The sequence below is a fragment of the Sceloporus occidentalis genome, unplaced genomic scaffold (genome assembly GCF_023333645.1).
Source record: "Sceloporus occidentalis isolate IW3139 unplaced genomic scaffold, rSceOcc1.0.p SCAF_8, whole genome shotgun sequence".
Lineage (NCBI taxonomy): Eukaryota > Metazoa > Chordata > Lepidosauria > Squamata > Phrynosomatidae > Sceloporus > Sceloporus occidentalis.
This window is the reverse complement of record NW_028316988.1, coordinates 37,733,817-37,750,217: the sequence shown is the minus strand read 5'-3', so window position 1 is coordinate 37,750,217 and position 16,401 is coordinate 37,733,817. Positions and strand designations below refer to the sequence as shown.

The following is a 16,401-nucleotide window of genomic DNA, read 5'->3' as shown; positions in this document are numbered from 1 at the left end:
AACACTTTCTAAGAGAGAACAAGTGGAGATGGGATTTTTGTTTGTTTGTTTGCTGGTGTTACTAATGTATATTTTGTTCGATATTTCAATATAGTCCAACCTCCAAAAATGGAAGGGGGGGGGGTCTCTCCACCTTCTCCTGGTGCTCATCAAAAACACTAAGCAGATACAGCTTTCAGGGACAGATTTGGGTTTATCAAGCTATTCAGTACTTCAGGGGAATAAAGCAGAGCAATGGAAAAGGTGTTCTGCAGCAGCACATGATGGGAGACAAGAAGTCTGGATGAAGACCTCACAAACAGGAGAAGCTGCTGCTGAAACAGTTCACTTTTGTTTGGCAACAGAGCAGGATTCCACTTTCCCAGGTGAGGAATCTTGTTTGACTGGACACTCCACTGAGGCCAAGGTGGCATAGGTTTTGCACATGCAAAAACTGGGTTGGAGAGATGGAGAGATAGAGTGACTGAAAGCGAAAGAGACCTGGCCTATAGATGGCCTGTTCTTAGCTCCACTGCCACAAAGTGGCCTCTGACCTTTCTATTTGTGTAACCATTTAAGCAAGTTTAAGCTCCTTGCATAAATGGCCATTCTCGGACTCTGATGTAACCGGGCTACCACAGATGTCTATCTAAAATCATTATCATCACCATTGAATTTTATTTGCTTTTGAACAAGTGTGCTTTCTCTGAATACCAAGAAGACCAACTTTAATTGTAGCAGATCCCAAGTCCCAAATCCCCAGTGCATAACTTTGTGTGCTCTACGGAGAATAGTTGATCCTATGCATTACACACAGCCTACCTGGGAATAAGGCCCATCCAACATTAAGGCTCATCCAACATGGTGGCACTTATACTCAAGTAAACATGCCACCGGATTATGATCATACAAACAAATCACCAAAATTAGGCTTGGAGGACCTTGCAAGGCAGGCCAGTCTTTTCAGCAATGCTTGGAAATGCTCCTCTTATAAACTGTCACTCCCAGAATCCCCATACTTTACAACTCTAGCTAGCATGGCCACTGGGATTTGAGCAGGTATAGTCCAAAGGAATCATTTTTCCATGCTTTGTTTCTTTTATCCAAATAACATGAGGAATGATAACCATAGCCACATTGGATCCGACTACTGCAAGAAAGGCAGGCTTCAATGTCAATAAATAAATAAATAAATAAATAAATAAATAAACAAACTTAGAATATACTCCATTTAAGGGACTGCAACTGAGTCTGTGTCAACACTGATGGGATAACCCAACTTATCATTGGGGCTTCTAGATCTGCAGGGAGACATGTTTGCACAACCAACAGTCACAACAGGCTGATACTGGGCAGCACTGTCCACACACTCCCTCCTCCTGTCCTGCTCCTGGTCCCATTAAAGCATAGTATAAGCCAAAGGATCCATGAAAACTTGAAAGTGACATTGCTGTGACCTCTTCCATCCAACCACCCTCCTGCTGACACTTCTCCTCTTGTCCCTGCACCGACACGCAGTCTGATTCGGAGCAAATGGGGACTCTTTCTACTCTGGAGAATGGTCCTGAAGCATGGACAGGAGCTGGGTTTTGCCTATTTTGGCCCCATACATAATCTAAACATGTCAGTGCAGGAACAACAGGGGAATGTTCCTTTTCCTCTGTGTCGACACGGCCAAATATGGTTTGGCTGAGGCTTCCCATTGAGTCCACAGAGGTGCCATCCTTTGCACCAAAGTGTTCCCAAGTCTTGCTTAATCTGGGAGATTTCCTCACTTGTCATTCTACTCCATTTCTTCCCATCCTACTCAAGAAAATGGATAAAAGTAAAGGCAGGGAGGGAAAGGAAGGTAAAGTAGGATGGCCACTGTCCCTGTCATCCTGCGCTTCCATCTGAGCATAGATCTGCCCACTCCTATACACTTCTATCCTGGAATTTCCAAGGTTTTGCTGACTTTTGTTTCTCCAGGAAATGGCAGTGCTGGGGGCAGTTATGAAACTCAACATTTCATCTTCAGGAATTACCAAGCGGCAGTTTTTAAATGTCGTGCGGCATAGCGGCTACAGTACCAAAGCAGGAGCATAATTCAATTTTATTTAAAGCCACAAAGCTCACTATATCAGTCCTTCCCAAGCTGTCTCATGTGGGGAACCAGCAACTGGTTTTTTTTTAAAACAAATATGCCAGGAACCAGTGCCATACATATGCCCATTTGTTACCATTGTTTGTTTCTTTCCTTGAAACTTGCTAGGGACTGCCAGTGAATGACTTGTACAATGGCACCGGTCCCTGGACCCCCACTTTGAATAGCAATGTTTGCTACATTCACACATCATCACCTGAAAAATAGGATGTCACAGATTATGCTAATAAAACACATGCCAAATGGGCATGGGATTTTGTACTCCAGATCTGTCATCCAAAGGCCCTTTTACTCTCTGCAATGACTGCCCTTTTTGTTTTAATTGCTGACCATTAGACTGGAAGGTCCCTTCTTCAACACCGATCCATCGCTTGCTCTCAATCTCTCTCCCTGCCCTCAAATGCCACCATCAGATGCCACATCACATTTCACTCTGTAAGCAGCAAGTCAGGCAGGAATCTATTATGCTAATATTATAAAGCAATAGAATACACTGTACATATAAATTGTAAGTGGCTATTGCAAATAAAGTGGTAACATTTTGAATTAATATACAGCCTCTTGTATCATTTTCCAAGATAGCCAATGTGATGTAGTCATGGACAGTGTGTTAATTTTGGCTCACGTGGGCCCTGAGGCCAATGTCTCTTGGCCTGGGAAAAGGAACCTTTGGCCTTCCAGATGATATGAAATTATGATATCAAATTATAGGATTTATACCTATCTTAGGCTGCATCTACACTGCAAATATAATGCAGTTTAGCACCACTTTAACTGCCTTAGCTCAGTGTTAAATTTGGGAATTTGTAGTTTTGTAAGCGGGAGCCAGCATGGCATAGTGGTTTGAATATTGAACTATGACTCTAGAGACCTGGGTGCGGATCCTGGCTCAGCCATGAAAACCCATTGGGTAAGTCACACTCTCTCAGCCTCAGAGGAAACCTCCTCTGAAGAAACTTGCCAAGAAAACCCCATGATAGGTTCACCTTAGGGTCGCCATAAATTGGAAACGACCTGAAGGCACACAACAACAACAACAAGAAAGTTTTGTAAGGTAGCCTTCCCTGTCAGAGAACTCTTCTGCCACGACAGGCTACAAATCGCGGAGTTCCATAGGATGGAGCCATGACAGTTAAATGGTATCAAACTGCATCATTTCTGCAGTGAAGATGCAGCCTAGATCAAATATATCAGCTAACAGGGATGTTGCAAGGGTAAAATGGAGTAACAAAGGAAAAGAATTAATACATAAATAGAATATTCATTTGGGTGTTTCTTTGCTGATAATAGCCAAGGAAGGAGATGGCTTTCTCTTAGCCAGGTGAGACTAAGGTGCTTTTGTATAGTTGTGTGTCTTCTACACGAAATGTTTATTGTTGTTGTTTTGTTCCCGCCACTTCTGCCTTGTGCCAATATTAATTTCCAAAGTGAATCAGAGAGAAAACAAACAAATCGGAACCACACGCTCTCTGTCCCAGGTAGGCTACAATATACATTTCCACCACAATAAATATTTATGCTTTCATACAACTCTCCATATCATCTTTCCAATCGTATATACACATGTGAGCCGTATGCATAGGCTAAAACAAACACACTGCCATCAATCATGCGAAGGCCTTCACCTTTTTTCAGGTTGCACTTGACTCTTAATGCTCCAAGGAGCACCCAGACGTAATTTACCATAGATTTGCACAAACCTGTTAAGGCATATCAGCAACCTACCTCCAGGCAGGACTTAATTTTCCTAGAAGTAAATTCATTAACTAACCCTTGATGCACAACAAAATACAGCACGCTATTTAGTCCAGGCTGGAAATCGTATGCATATCCTTACTCAGGAATAAGTCGTGCTAAAGTCCAAGAGATGAACCGCTTCCAAGGTGTAAACGTCCGATCGCAATTGCAAACACATAACCTGCCAACAACCAAGGTTTTTTAAAAACAAAAAAATACAAGCTCTTTATGCAATTCTGACTTCGGGATGAAAGCATGTTCTTTCGGCTGATAAATAATTCCCAACCAACAAAGAGAGAGCCATGTGCCTTATGCATTTCAAAATAATAATAAATAAAAAGGTATACATGAAATGATGCGAATGTGGGGCACATCAATGCATACAGATAATGGCAAATTGTTCTCACCAAAAGAAGTCAGGATTGTGTGAATATCAACAGAACTTTAACCTGACCTCCTTGAGCAGGTCAACATAAACCAAAACCCATGGAATTGAGGTATCTACTTGTTACAGCCTGCAAACCAAGGAATATATGGAGAAATAAATACAAATCAATACAATTGGAAGGGAAGGAGGAAATCTCAATGACCTAGCAACCAAAATATTCCTTTTAAAAAAAGAAACATGGAGAAAACAAGCTAACGGTGGCCATCAAACGAGAGAAAATACTGCCGTCTGATACCCCGCGTCTCTTTTTTAAAAAGAGGGGGGAAAGCTCAAGAAGAAGAAATGAGACAAATGAACGGTGTCCCTTTTTTCCTAGAATGCATCCTTTCAACATTTGCCGTGCCGATCGGCTAAAAATACATCGCAGCCCATGGCGAACTCTAGATAAACATTGCAACATGCTTCAATGTTGTTCCCCCCCCTCCACACACCTCTTTAGATGACACCTCCACGCTCTGTTATAACAGCTCCTATTAAATTAACGATGTTACCCACACCATAAATTAGGCAAATTGTATGCAAATGCTGTTTGAGTAGCAATACAGCGATTATCAGCTGTCTGCAAAAATAAATTAGTTTGGCAGGGTAAAGATACTGTGGAGCAGCATATTTAATTGAGGACTAATTTTATTGTGATTATTACTTTTAAGTAACAACGGCGCGGTTATTAAGCAGCGCCATGTGACGGTTTACGCAGAGCTGATAAAACACTTCACCAGATCCACAACGCCTGTTTGCAGATTCATACTGATATCAGTAATTTACAGTCCTGAGGAGCGAGTCTCAATGGCTGTATAAAAACATTGACAGAAAAATAAAACGTGACAGGTATTTGGGATTCCCGGCCCAGGCGGCGACAGTGCCGCTTGGCAAAAGGACACAATCTATTATTGTTATTGTAAACTCGTATGGTTTAACATGCCGACACATTAAACCAAGCTACCTTTGCAAAGCATGCCGTACTTTGCCTATATCGTCGAGGCATTTTGCAGATTAGGTTTGCACCATTCAGGTTATTTTCACGCCGCTTGCCTTGTCTAATGGACACAACCCACTCACCAAGCTAATAATAATAATAATAATAACATCAATAATATTTACATTGATATTTCCCTAAATTCCTCAGCAAAACGCACATCAGGCAGGACTCGCTTATTCACTTGGCAAAGTCAAACACAAAATGAATCCAGACCCTGGCAAATCCTATTCTAAATATTTACGGGCAACAAAGCCTTGCTCTTTTCCAAGTTAAATACAGCATCAAATCGCAACTTCAATGCTACTCAGGCTTCCCAAACATCAACTTCCAGTTTTAAAAAAATCCCCCTTCCCTAAAAGTTGAGGAGAACAGGTTTGAGCAGATTGGCACTTTTTTGTAAAGGCACATCCGTAAAAATTTGGCCGAATTTTTTCATTTGAAAGACTGGGGTTTGAAATAAAAGACTACTGAGGCACTACATGTATATTTCCAAGACTTTGGAGTTAAAATAAGGATGAAACAGAGAGCAATAGCTCCCAGAAAAGAAAGGAAAGCAGAAAACACACATCTGTATGTAGATGTTTGTTCAAATGAGGCAAACTAGCACCAGCAAAATAAAGTAAAATGTAGAGATGGGGAAGGGAGAAGGATTTTTTCCCCCTTGTTAATTCTCTCTTTATTGGGATTTTTGGTTCCTATTATTACTGAGAGCCTTTAGGGCTGAAGGGCAGGGTATAAATGCCATAAATAAATAAATAAATACTATTATTGTTACATTTATTTGTATCTTGCTCTTTTCCCAAAATTGAGACTGAGAGCAGCTTACAGTTTAAAGAACAGTACAATTAACAACATGCCAAAGTGATGCATTACAACAGAATCTGGTTATTACACTATTCAAATAGAATATTGTTCCAGAATACTGAAAGAGAATATAAAACAGAATATTCCTCTAGGCTTGGCTACCCAAGGAGCCACAGAGGCACCTTTGCAACTTAACTGACCCAAGGGGGAGCGGGTGGCCAGCCAGTATGGGTACCATTGGCATTGCCAGGGGATTGTGGGAAGGAAGGAAAGAAGGGAGGGAGGGAGGGAGGGAGGGAGGGAGGGAGGGAAGGAAGGAAGGAAGGAGAGAAGGAAAGAATGAAGGGAGGGAGGGAGGGAGGGGGAAGGAAGGAAGGAAGGAAGGAAGGAGAGAAGGAGAGAAGGAAGGAAGGAAGGAAGGAAGGAAGGAAGGAAGGAGAGAAGGAAGGAAGGAAGGAAGGAAGGAAGGAAGGAGAGAAGGAAGGAAGGAAGGAAGGAGAGAAGGAAAGAATAAAGGGAGGGAGGGAGGAGAGAAGGAAGGAAGGGAGGAAAGAAGACGAGAAGGAAGGAATGAAGGGAGGGAGGGAGGGAGGGAAGGAAAGCAAGAAAGAAGGAGAGAAAGAAGGAAAGAAGGAAGGAAGGAAGAAGAGAAGGAAGGAGGGAGGGAGGGAGGGAAGGAAGGAAGGAAGGAAGGAAGGAAGGAAGGAAACAAGAGGGAAGAAGAGAAGGAAGGAAGGAAGGAAGGAAGGAAGGAGGAAAATCATTACCATTTTGAGAGCTGCCTGCCCGACTGTGCCTGCCTCAAAGACTGCTTGGAAGTTCGAGCATCCTTGGAGGAAGGAGATGCCCATCATGCCCCTTGGGACCCCCATCTCTTGGGGCCACCTTTGACATGGACTTGGGGGCATTTGGGTCTCCATCTGTGGCACCGGGCAGAAAGAGAAGGCGATATAATAAAAAAGGCATCATCATTCTGATGATGGCTCTGAGGATGATGATCAAGTATTAGCTGAGCTTTCTTTTTGCAAAGCATCTCTGTACTTCACCTACAGTTCCAAAAAGGCATTTGGCAGACTGGGTTTGCACAAGTCCATTGCTTTTGCACACAGCTTGCCTTATGAGCTTAGCAAGCGGACATAACCCTAAGGGGCACAACCCCTTTGCCAATCTAATAATAATAATAATAATAATAATAATAATATGATGATGATGATGATGATGATGATGATTGATCATTTTTTTCAAAGGCAGAGCTGGCGATCGGGGCAAGTGGGAGCCAAGGAAAGACAGAAAGGGGGAAAAGAGGAGAAGACGGATGTTCTCCTGGGTTTGGCTGCCCAGAGACCCACAGAGGCCCCTTTAACCGACCCAAAGAGGGAAGAAGGTGGCTGGGCAGAATGGGTGCCACTGGGGGCATGGCCAGGGGGCCCTGGGCAGAGGGAGAGACTCCATGCCAAGGCTTGGGACTGGAAGGAAGGAAAAAATGAAGGCGGGAAGGAGGGAGGGAGGGAAAGAAAGAAAAAGAAAGAGTGAAAGAAGGAAAGAAGGAGGGAAGGAGGAAAGGAAGGATGAAAGGGAGGGAGGGAGGCAGCAGGGAAGGAGGGAAGGAAATAAGGAAGGAAGGAAGGAAGGTAGAAAAGACGGAGAAAAGGAAGGAAGGAGGGAGAGAAGGAAAGAAGGACAGACAGAGAAAGGGAAAGAAGGAGGGAGAGAAGGAAAGAAAGCGAAGAGGAAAAGGAGAGGAAGGAAGGAGAATAGGGTGGGAAGGAGGGAAGGGTGGGGGTGCTCTTACCAGGGCTGGTCCAAGTCCCAGTCTCGGAAGAAGTCGAATAGATCCATGGTGCCCTGGGCCCCCTCTTGGCCCTTGGCCCGCCCAGAGCCCTTCGGGGACCCTCCCTCGGGGCGGGCGGGAGGGAGGGAGAGGGGGCTCCGGGCGAGCCTTCCTCCTCCTCCTCCTCCGCCGCCGCCGCCGCCGCCGCCTTGCTGGAGCCGAGGCTGGCGATGCTCTGGGCGGAAGAGGCGGCGGAGGGTCCGGGGGCTGCTGTGCTGCCGGTGCCGGGCTCCGAGAGACAGAGAGAGAGGAGCAGGAGGCTCCGGGGGAGGAGCGAGAGGGAGCTGCCCGGGCTCTTGCCTTGCCTTGCCTTGCCTTGCCTTGCTCTGCTTGGCTTCGCTTTGCCTCCTTCGGAGGAGCCTGGCCGAACAGCGGCCCCTGCCGGCCGCATCGACAACTGCACCCTCCTCATCAGTATCAGCAGCAGCAGCAGCTATCTATTTGTTTATTTATCTACTTATATACAGTACAATCGTTAGAATCCCAGGCCGCCTCGCTCCCAAGCCGGGATTCCAGGCGGCTTACACAATACATTCAAATGTTAGGCAGGTTCTCCTCATTGGATCCAACCTCTGGCCCAGCTGAAGTTCTGGACATGCAGGGATTTCCATCATCATCATCATCATCATCATCATCATCATCATCATCATCATCATCATCATCATCATCATCATCATCATCATCATGTTTATTTATATCCCGCCTTCCTCCCAATACAGGGACTCAAGGCGACTTCGGATCTGGAAATGACCCCAAAATATGATGATGCTAATTAATTTTATTCTTATTTATTATTATTATTTCTAAATTTTATATCCTGCCTTCTCCTGCAGTGGGACTCAAAGCAGGTCACAACATATCAAAAAATACAATGTTAATATGTTGATATGTTGTGACCCGCCTTGAGTCCCACTGCAGGAGAAAGGCGGGATATAAAATTTGGAAAATAATAATAATAATAATCTGCCATGGACAGTCTGCCCTCCATATCTACAGAACCTGCATCTACCAATTCAGCCATCCATAATAATAATAATAATAATAATAATTAAATTTAGTTATATCCCACCTCTCTGTGCAACACAACCAGGGCGGCTTACACATTAAAACAATAAATCCCAATATAAAATACAATAGCTTTATATTAAAGCTATTGTATTTTATACTGGGATAATCTCTCTCAGTCCAGTTGGGACTAATTGGGGTTTTAAGTCTTTGTTTTAATCTGTTATTATTTTTATCCATCTTGAGTGAAGGTTTTTGTGTTTTGCTGGAAAATCAGAGTATTAATACACTGGCATCAATTTCAGCTCGAAAGAAGCCAGCTGGGAAGGAGTGCCAGGATTTGGGGGGGAAACCTAGCAAAGCATAAGGCAGTCTAAGCAGCTTTGCTTTGCACATGCCTCCCTCCACTGAGAGCTGGGTATGAAATATAATATCGCTGATTTTTAACATTGTTTTCCCTGTCCCTCTTATCTTTCTTCTGGTTTGTGAATTTCCTTGGTTCTGGGATGCTCTTTGGAGTCCTCTGAGTCTGGCACTTTAAGGATGCATGTCCACTGTAGAAATAATGCAACTTGGCACCACTTTAAGTGCTGTAGCTCCATCCTACAGAATCCTGGGATCTGTAGTTTTACAAAGTCTTTGGCCTTCTCTGCCAAAGAGCGCTCACAAAACTACAAATTCCAGGATTTTGTAGGAGGAAGCTACAGCACTTATGTATATATTTATTATTTTGAGTATTTATACCCCACTAAGGGGCTCAACAGACCTCCCCAAAAGAGCGGGCTGAAGGGGCCCGTTTTTGCTGCTGTGGAACGCCACAGCAGCCAAACCACATGGCGTCCCTCCACACCAAAAAGAACCCGCTAAAAGTGGGTTATTTTTGGCAAGCGTGGCAGACGCTATGAGTGCACCATTGGCACACTGTGGCACGTCAATGGCACCAGCACGGTGCCATGCCATGTGGATGCTGCACCGTGCTTGCGTCATCATGGCAGCCCTGTGTGGATGGGAGGCTGCCATGATGGTGCCGCCACTGTGCGCTAGGACTCGGGAGCGTGCAAATACTCCACACTCACGAGCCCTAATTTTGGCTGCTGCAAACCGGCGATCTGTACTGGGCCAAAGTCTCTCACAGCACTTTTGTCATTGTTGTTGCGTGCCTTCAAGTTGTTCCCGACTTGTGGCAGCCCTAAGGCAAGCCTGCTACGGGGTTTTCTGGGGCTGAGAGTGTGTGCCTCATCTAAGATCCAAGGTTTCCAGGGCCGATACGGTTTTCTTGGCAAGGTTTGTTCAGAGGAAGTTTATCAATGCCTTTCCCTGAGGCTAAGAGCGTGTGCCTTGCCCAAGGTCATCCAGTTAGTTTTACAGATTACTAATTTCACCATCTTGGATAGCTCTTTAAACTAATACCCAAAGTGAATTCATCACACCACAGACTTGGGAGCCACCAGCTACCATTGCTAATAGATCTCTGTTACTTGTGCCTCCATTCTTTGCTCACTTCAAAATAGTTCCTATTAAAAACTAGTTTAAATAGCATAAGCTACTTATTATTCTATTGGACACTTGGCAATAACCCCGATTGGCAGTATATATCTGATACATTTGATCTGTGTAATGCAAACATTTATATCTGTATTTAAAAAAAATCATAACATCATAAGGAATCCCATAACACATAAGTGATAGGATTTGAAATGTATAGAAGAGCCCATTAGCCACTGAAAATGGCAGCAACTCCGAACACTGTTAAGAAATAGCACGGGGGGGGGGGGGGGGAGCACATGAATATCTATACAGATACAGTTATATACTAACTATTCCTATTTTATCCCCCTTTTTAAATTAGCTTCTTCCACCATATGATTATTTTTTCCCCCACCGCAGGCCGTTAATGCTCAATTAACCTTTAAATCCACTGATCATTACTTTACCAAATCTATGTTGCAATTTTCTTTTGTTTTTACAGCTTGCTATGGTAAGAAAGGTATATGTTGCCTCAGTGTACTGAGTAATATTTGTTCATTTGTCTGTCTTGGTTTATATGTATTGGTATTTATTATATGGGATTGAATACTACGGATGGGGAGGGGGAGGGAAGAGAGAAGGGGGTTGTTCTGTATATATTGTGATGTTTTGTATTTTACAGATTTGATTATGGATGCATCCGCACTGCAGAAACAACGCAAGTTGACATGGCTTTAACTGCCATCTGTGCTATAGGAACCTGGGATTTGTAGTTTGATGTAGTATCAGAGCTCTTGGATAGAGAAGGCTAAATATCTTCTTGTTGTGTGCCTTCGCATCATTTCCAACTTATGGTGACCCTAAGGCAAACCTATCATGGGTTTTTCTTGGCAAGATTTGTTCAGAGGAGGTTTGCCATTACCTTTCCCTGAGGCTGAGAGCATGTCACCCAATAGATTTCATGGCCAAGCTGGGAATCGAACCGTAGTCTCCAAAGTCCAATGCTCAAACCACTACACCATGCTGGCTCTCCAAAAAGGGCCAGTCTTTTGACATGCATCTCAGTGGTCCTCCTTGGTTGGCCTCACAGTTCAGACAGGTTGATAGGGAAGAAGGTAGTTCTTGTTCCATTTTTCAGGAAGGCTATTGACTTGATGGGAATGACCCTGATCATGGCCCTGCATGGGAGAAGGAGCATCCCTTGCTTGGTTCATGTGTGGCATGAAAACGTTCTAGAGTCAACCCTGAATACCCCAAAAATAATCCTGGGAAAGATTTTGAATGGCAGGCAAAAATGCAAAGAAAGATTTTGCATGGCATGCAGAAGGTTCTAGATCCAACCTTGATGCCCACAAATAATCAACTGAGAAAGATTTTGCAAGGCAGGCAAAAATGCAAACAAATAAAAATAAACAAAGATTTGCATAGCATACATTTGATTTCCACCTTGATACTCAGAAATAATCCTGAAAAAGATTTCTCTACAAAACCACTGGAAGGTGTAGTATGGGGTTAAGAAAGCTCAATAGTCTGACTTCTTAAAGGTTCCCTTGTTCCTACCCAGCAGAATATGGAAAAGTTAGCATTTTGACTGGGGGAATTTGGGAAGTTGCAATCAGAAAAAGTAACTTTTCCAAGAGCTTTTCAAACTCACATGTTGCAGCATTTTTAAAAGCAACAAAAGAGACACTGGTCCTTTCATTCTCTGTCTTTCTAAGGGAAAAACAGCACTGGAGCAATCCCTGCTCCTGTGTAAGCCGATCACCAATTCCCCACACCCCAATTTCATGTCTAATTTTTTTTTCACTCACTGCTGTGTAAACAGCAGCGAAACAAGAAAGTAAATCTTTTTATGTAACGTGTAGCACATGAGTTAATCCACGGTTTAGTAATGTAAATGTTAAGATAAGCCTGACGTTGAACACTAGTTGACTCAATGCAACTTGCTGAGAAAGAGCACAGTGTAGAGCTGATGTAAAATTAAACTGCGGTTTAGGAAAGAATGTGCATAACTAGGCCATTGATACCACAAAGGTGCCATCGTGTCAGCCCTCCATGGGTGGGACTCAACACTTGGAAACCAGCAAGCATTTCAAGCTGCAGATGGTATATTTAAAGCAGAGTTTCTCACACACTCATCCATAGACTTACATACAACCTTTCTGCTGTTTTATCTGTCTGTCTGCAGCTTGCCAAGTCTCATGATTTCTTTTAGCAGCAACTTCTCTTTCCGTGCAAAGTGGAACCTTCTCCGTATTACTGTTTCCTTCTTCTGGATCCTTTTTGCTGCTTTCCCCACCAAGAAGTGCAGGGGGAAATGTCTCAGGGGCTGCATCCCCACTGCAGAAATAGTCCAGTTGGACACCACTTTCACTGCCATGGGTCAGTGCTATGGATTTGTAGTTTGTTGGGGCACCAGAGCTCTCTGACAGAGGAGGCTAAATGTTTCACAAAACTACAATTCCCAGACTTCCATAGCACTGAGCCATTTCCCTCAAGAGAAAAACTGATGCACACATGAATGATCACTCAAGTGGTTAGATGATAAAGAACCATCACAGAACATTCAGTTTCTTTTGAGGCTTCCACATATTGCAGGGCAATCATATGATCTGAAATAGCTGCCCTTCTGCCCATCATATGGCACACCTTTTTCCTAAATCTTGAGAAGAAAGTCTAAATTGCCCACTGGGGCCAAGAGGGAAATTTGCATCGTTTGTCATGGCGGCTTTGCTATGGTTTTTATCCTCTGCTGTCAGAAATGTTTGCTTGTGTTAAGTAGACATGGCCCCATTCCAAGAGGAGGCTGTGCCACCCTCCGGATAGCAAGAAAGGCAAAATCAGTTGCAAAGATGTGGCCGCACTGTTAGATGAATTAGTTTTGGCACAACCTGGCTCTGGAGTCACCATTCAGCTGGTTTGTGAGGCTTTGAAAACCTTAGTGGAGGAAACGCACACATGCACACAAGCTCTCTGGTCACTCCTTTTCTTTAAAGAATTGAACAATCTGGCATGTTTGATTTCGCAGGAGGGGAAGTCGGGTCCTGAGCAAATAGCTGGAATGAGCATTATCCATCCTCCTTCCTGGCAATCGCTTTCAAGTGACCCCTGTCTTGCTTTTCTGGGAAGCCTGCCAGAGACCTTTGAAAGGATTGAGAGCGCTGATGGCCACATCTAGAGAAATTGTTGCACACATTAACCAGAAGACTGTTAAAAGAATCAAGTGAGGAAGGTACGCTAGGGATTCCTCTTTGACCAAAGGCAGTTATAGGGAGAAAGATCTGCAGGAGCAATGAATCTAGGGCAGTGATGTTGAAGAAAGTAGCAGGGGAAGCAAAATGAGGAGAATTGGATGCTAGTTGGGAAAGGACCCATTCTCACCATGGGTGATGCTCAGAGGCTATCATAGTCACCAAGCTTATCACTTATGGGTGGGAAGGCATCACTAGCTTGTTTTTGATGCATGCTTGGGATCAGAAATGAAGACGATTGGTCACAACCAACCATCCTGTGCTCATGAGAGCAGTGTTTCTCAGCTTTTAGGTTTTGAGATGTTTTGGCCCTCAGTTCTCCAAAGACAGCACAGCCAATGGTCAGGCCAATGGTCTGGAAGATGAAGACCAAAGTATCTGAAGAATCAAACGCTGAGAACTACTGCCCTAGAGACGGGACAGGTTAAGGGCATAAATGCGTTGTTTCTCTCAGGTTAACAAGGTAGAGAAGAAAGGAGAAGGTCTTTTCTATCACTTCTTATGGGTGCTCTTTGATATCCTCTTAGCTCCACCTACATCCATCCTTTTGCTTCTCAAAACTACCCATTACAGCAAGTGGGGGTGCTTGTTTGTTAATGGTGGCGATACTGGACAAACGTATTACAACAATCCTTTACCAATTGTGCTGGCTCTGTCCATTTCTGGGTTGTGCTAAACATGACCTTTCAAGATTGTGATGACAAGGGTCATAGTATTTAGAAGACCATTTGGGACCTCGGCTTGCCCTTACTTTGATAGCCTTAGATAGGGTTCTTCTTTGGTTTCTTCCATCTACTGCAGTGTCTGGGGGTCAAGTGTGTGAGAGACAAGGCCTTCTCAATGGTGGCACTCCCTGGTCAGGAATTTTTTGTCCTGGAGCCCATTCAAAGTTTTTTTCTGGTGCCAGGCAAAAACCTTTTCAGGTCTTCTTGTTCTGTTTTCCTTTGATTTGTGTTATACAGTAGCTTTTCTCTTTCTAGATCATTCCAATGTATAAATTATTTCATGGTTTTCCAAGTATTTCAGTTGAAACCAGTGATTTCCAAACTCTGGTCTTCCAGATATTTTGGATTTCAGCTCCCAGAAAACTCAGCCATCTTGGCTAATAGTCTGGGATTCTGGGGACTGAAGTCCAAAACACATGAACAGCCAGAGTTTGGGAATCACTAGTAAACCATCCTGGTAATGTATTTGAAGAGTGGGGTATAAATCAAAATATAAGCATACAAAGTTATTTTTGGGACTACGACTTCCAGCATCCCCTGCCACTGGATGATTCTGGGAAGTGAATCCAAAAAGTAATTTATTCAAGCTCTGGTATTAAATATTATCCAGTGGTACCTTAGAAACCTATGAGCTTGCATAAATCAATTGCCTTCTATAAACAGGAAAACAATTAAATGTGTTGTTAAATGTATGCAATGCTATCCGTGTTCTATCTTGTAGGCTGGTATTTATTGAATCCATTACTTTGCTTCCCAACACTATTCAGGTATTCAATGAATCTTGGCACCACTTATTTGCCATACACAGGACATGATTATTCATTACTCAGTAATGATCCAGAAAAGCAAAACGTCTTGCTAAAAATATTGATCTTACTAAAATATTGATCTTAATAAGTAGGGGCATATCATTCATCAGGGAAATATTTGGCCTCCACAAAATGATGGATGCTTCTATCATGACTCCGGTTACTTTTATGGGAGTTTTCATCATTACTTAACGGCTCGGAAGGGTTTCTGCAGGGAAGGATCAGGCAATGAGACTGAACCATTTTTGTGGAAGATTGACTTGCAGGGCACAGGAGGGTGAGCACTCATCCATTGCTAAGAAGAAGAGGAAATGCATCACAGGTAAGATAGGGTCAGAGATGGCACAGATTTTGCCAAGATGTGCAAATGCTAATTTATAAGTACATTTGCAAATTTAGAAATGTCTACCATCATTTAAGTAGAAATGCAGCAGATTTCAAGAATGTAGGGGAGACTATAACTAGGTGATTGCTGTGTGCTCCTGTCCAAGTGCTAACCAGAGGTGGCTTCTCTTTTAGGGAATGTGATGATGCTACTGGATATTATTATTATTATTATTATTATTATTATTATTATTATTTATATTCTGCCTTTTCTCAAAGGAATCAAAGCGGATTACAGTAATAAAATAACATACAATTTAAGAAATACAATTAAAACCCCCAAACCGCCAACCCTCCTCCCAATTATACAGTACAAACATTAATCAACACCTAAAACGCTATCAAACAGCAAGAAAATTTAAAACATCCCAAACACAATACAGTAAAAAAGTTTTTTTGGACAAAAAATGGGTGGTCTTCTGAAGGGGAGGGGGGAGGCCAGGAACGATGCATCTATAGCAATTTCCATCACACTGGCAAGGGTAAGGGTAAGGGGCAGGGGGAGAGGGAGGCAAGTCAATAGACCTAATCTAGTCTGGAAAGGCCTGCCGGAAGAGATCTGTCTTCATAGCCTTCTTAAAGGCTTCCAAGGTGGTAATATGACGGATCTCATCCAGAGGTCATTTCAGAGCCTGGGAGCAGCTGATGAGAAGGACCTCTGGGTCACCGCTGAAAGTCGGATCTTCTTGAGCTGTAGCAGGTTCTTTCCAGAGGATCTGAGTCTGCAGGTGGATTGTATGGGAGGAGGAGCTCCCACAAGTATTCAGGACCCAAGCCATAGGGGGCTTTAAAGGTTAAAGCCAACACCTTGTATCTTGCCCAGAAACTAATGGGCAGCC

The 16,401-nt window shown here is 43.4% G+C and overlaps 1 protein-coding gene across 4 annotated transcripts in view; it reads right to left on the bottom strand.

Moving 5' to 3' along the window:
- Positions 1–8,045, bottom strand: part of AFF2 (ALF transcription elongation factor 2) — a 400,785-nt gene extending 392,740 nt beyond the window's left edge. For all 4 annotated transcript variants that reach the window (XM_089536318.1, XM_089536317.1, XM_089536319.1 and 1 more), the window contains exon 1: positions 7,883–8,045. In XM_089536318.1, coding sequence (XP_089392444.1) covers positions 7,883–7,929 — 47 coding nt within the window. In that variant the 5' untranslated portion in view covers positions 7,930–8,045. The remainder of the gene's footprint in view (positions 1–7,882) is intronic.
- Positions 8,046–16,401: the final 8,356 nt, after the last annotated feature.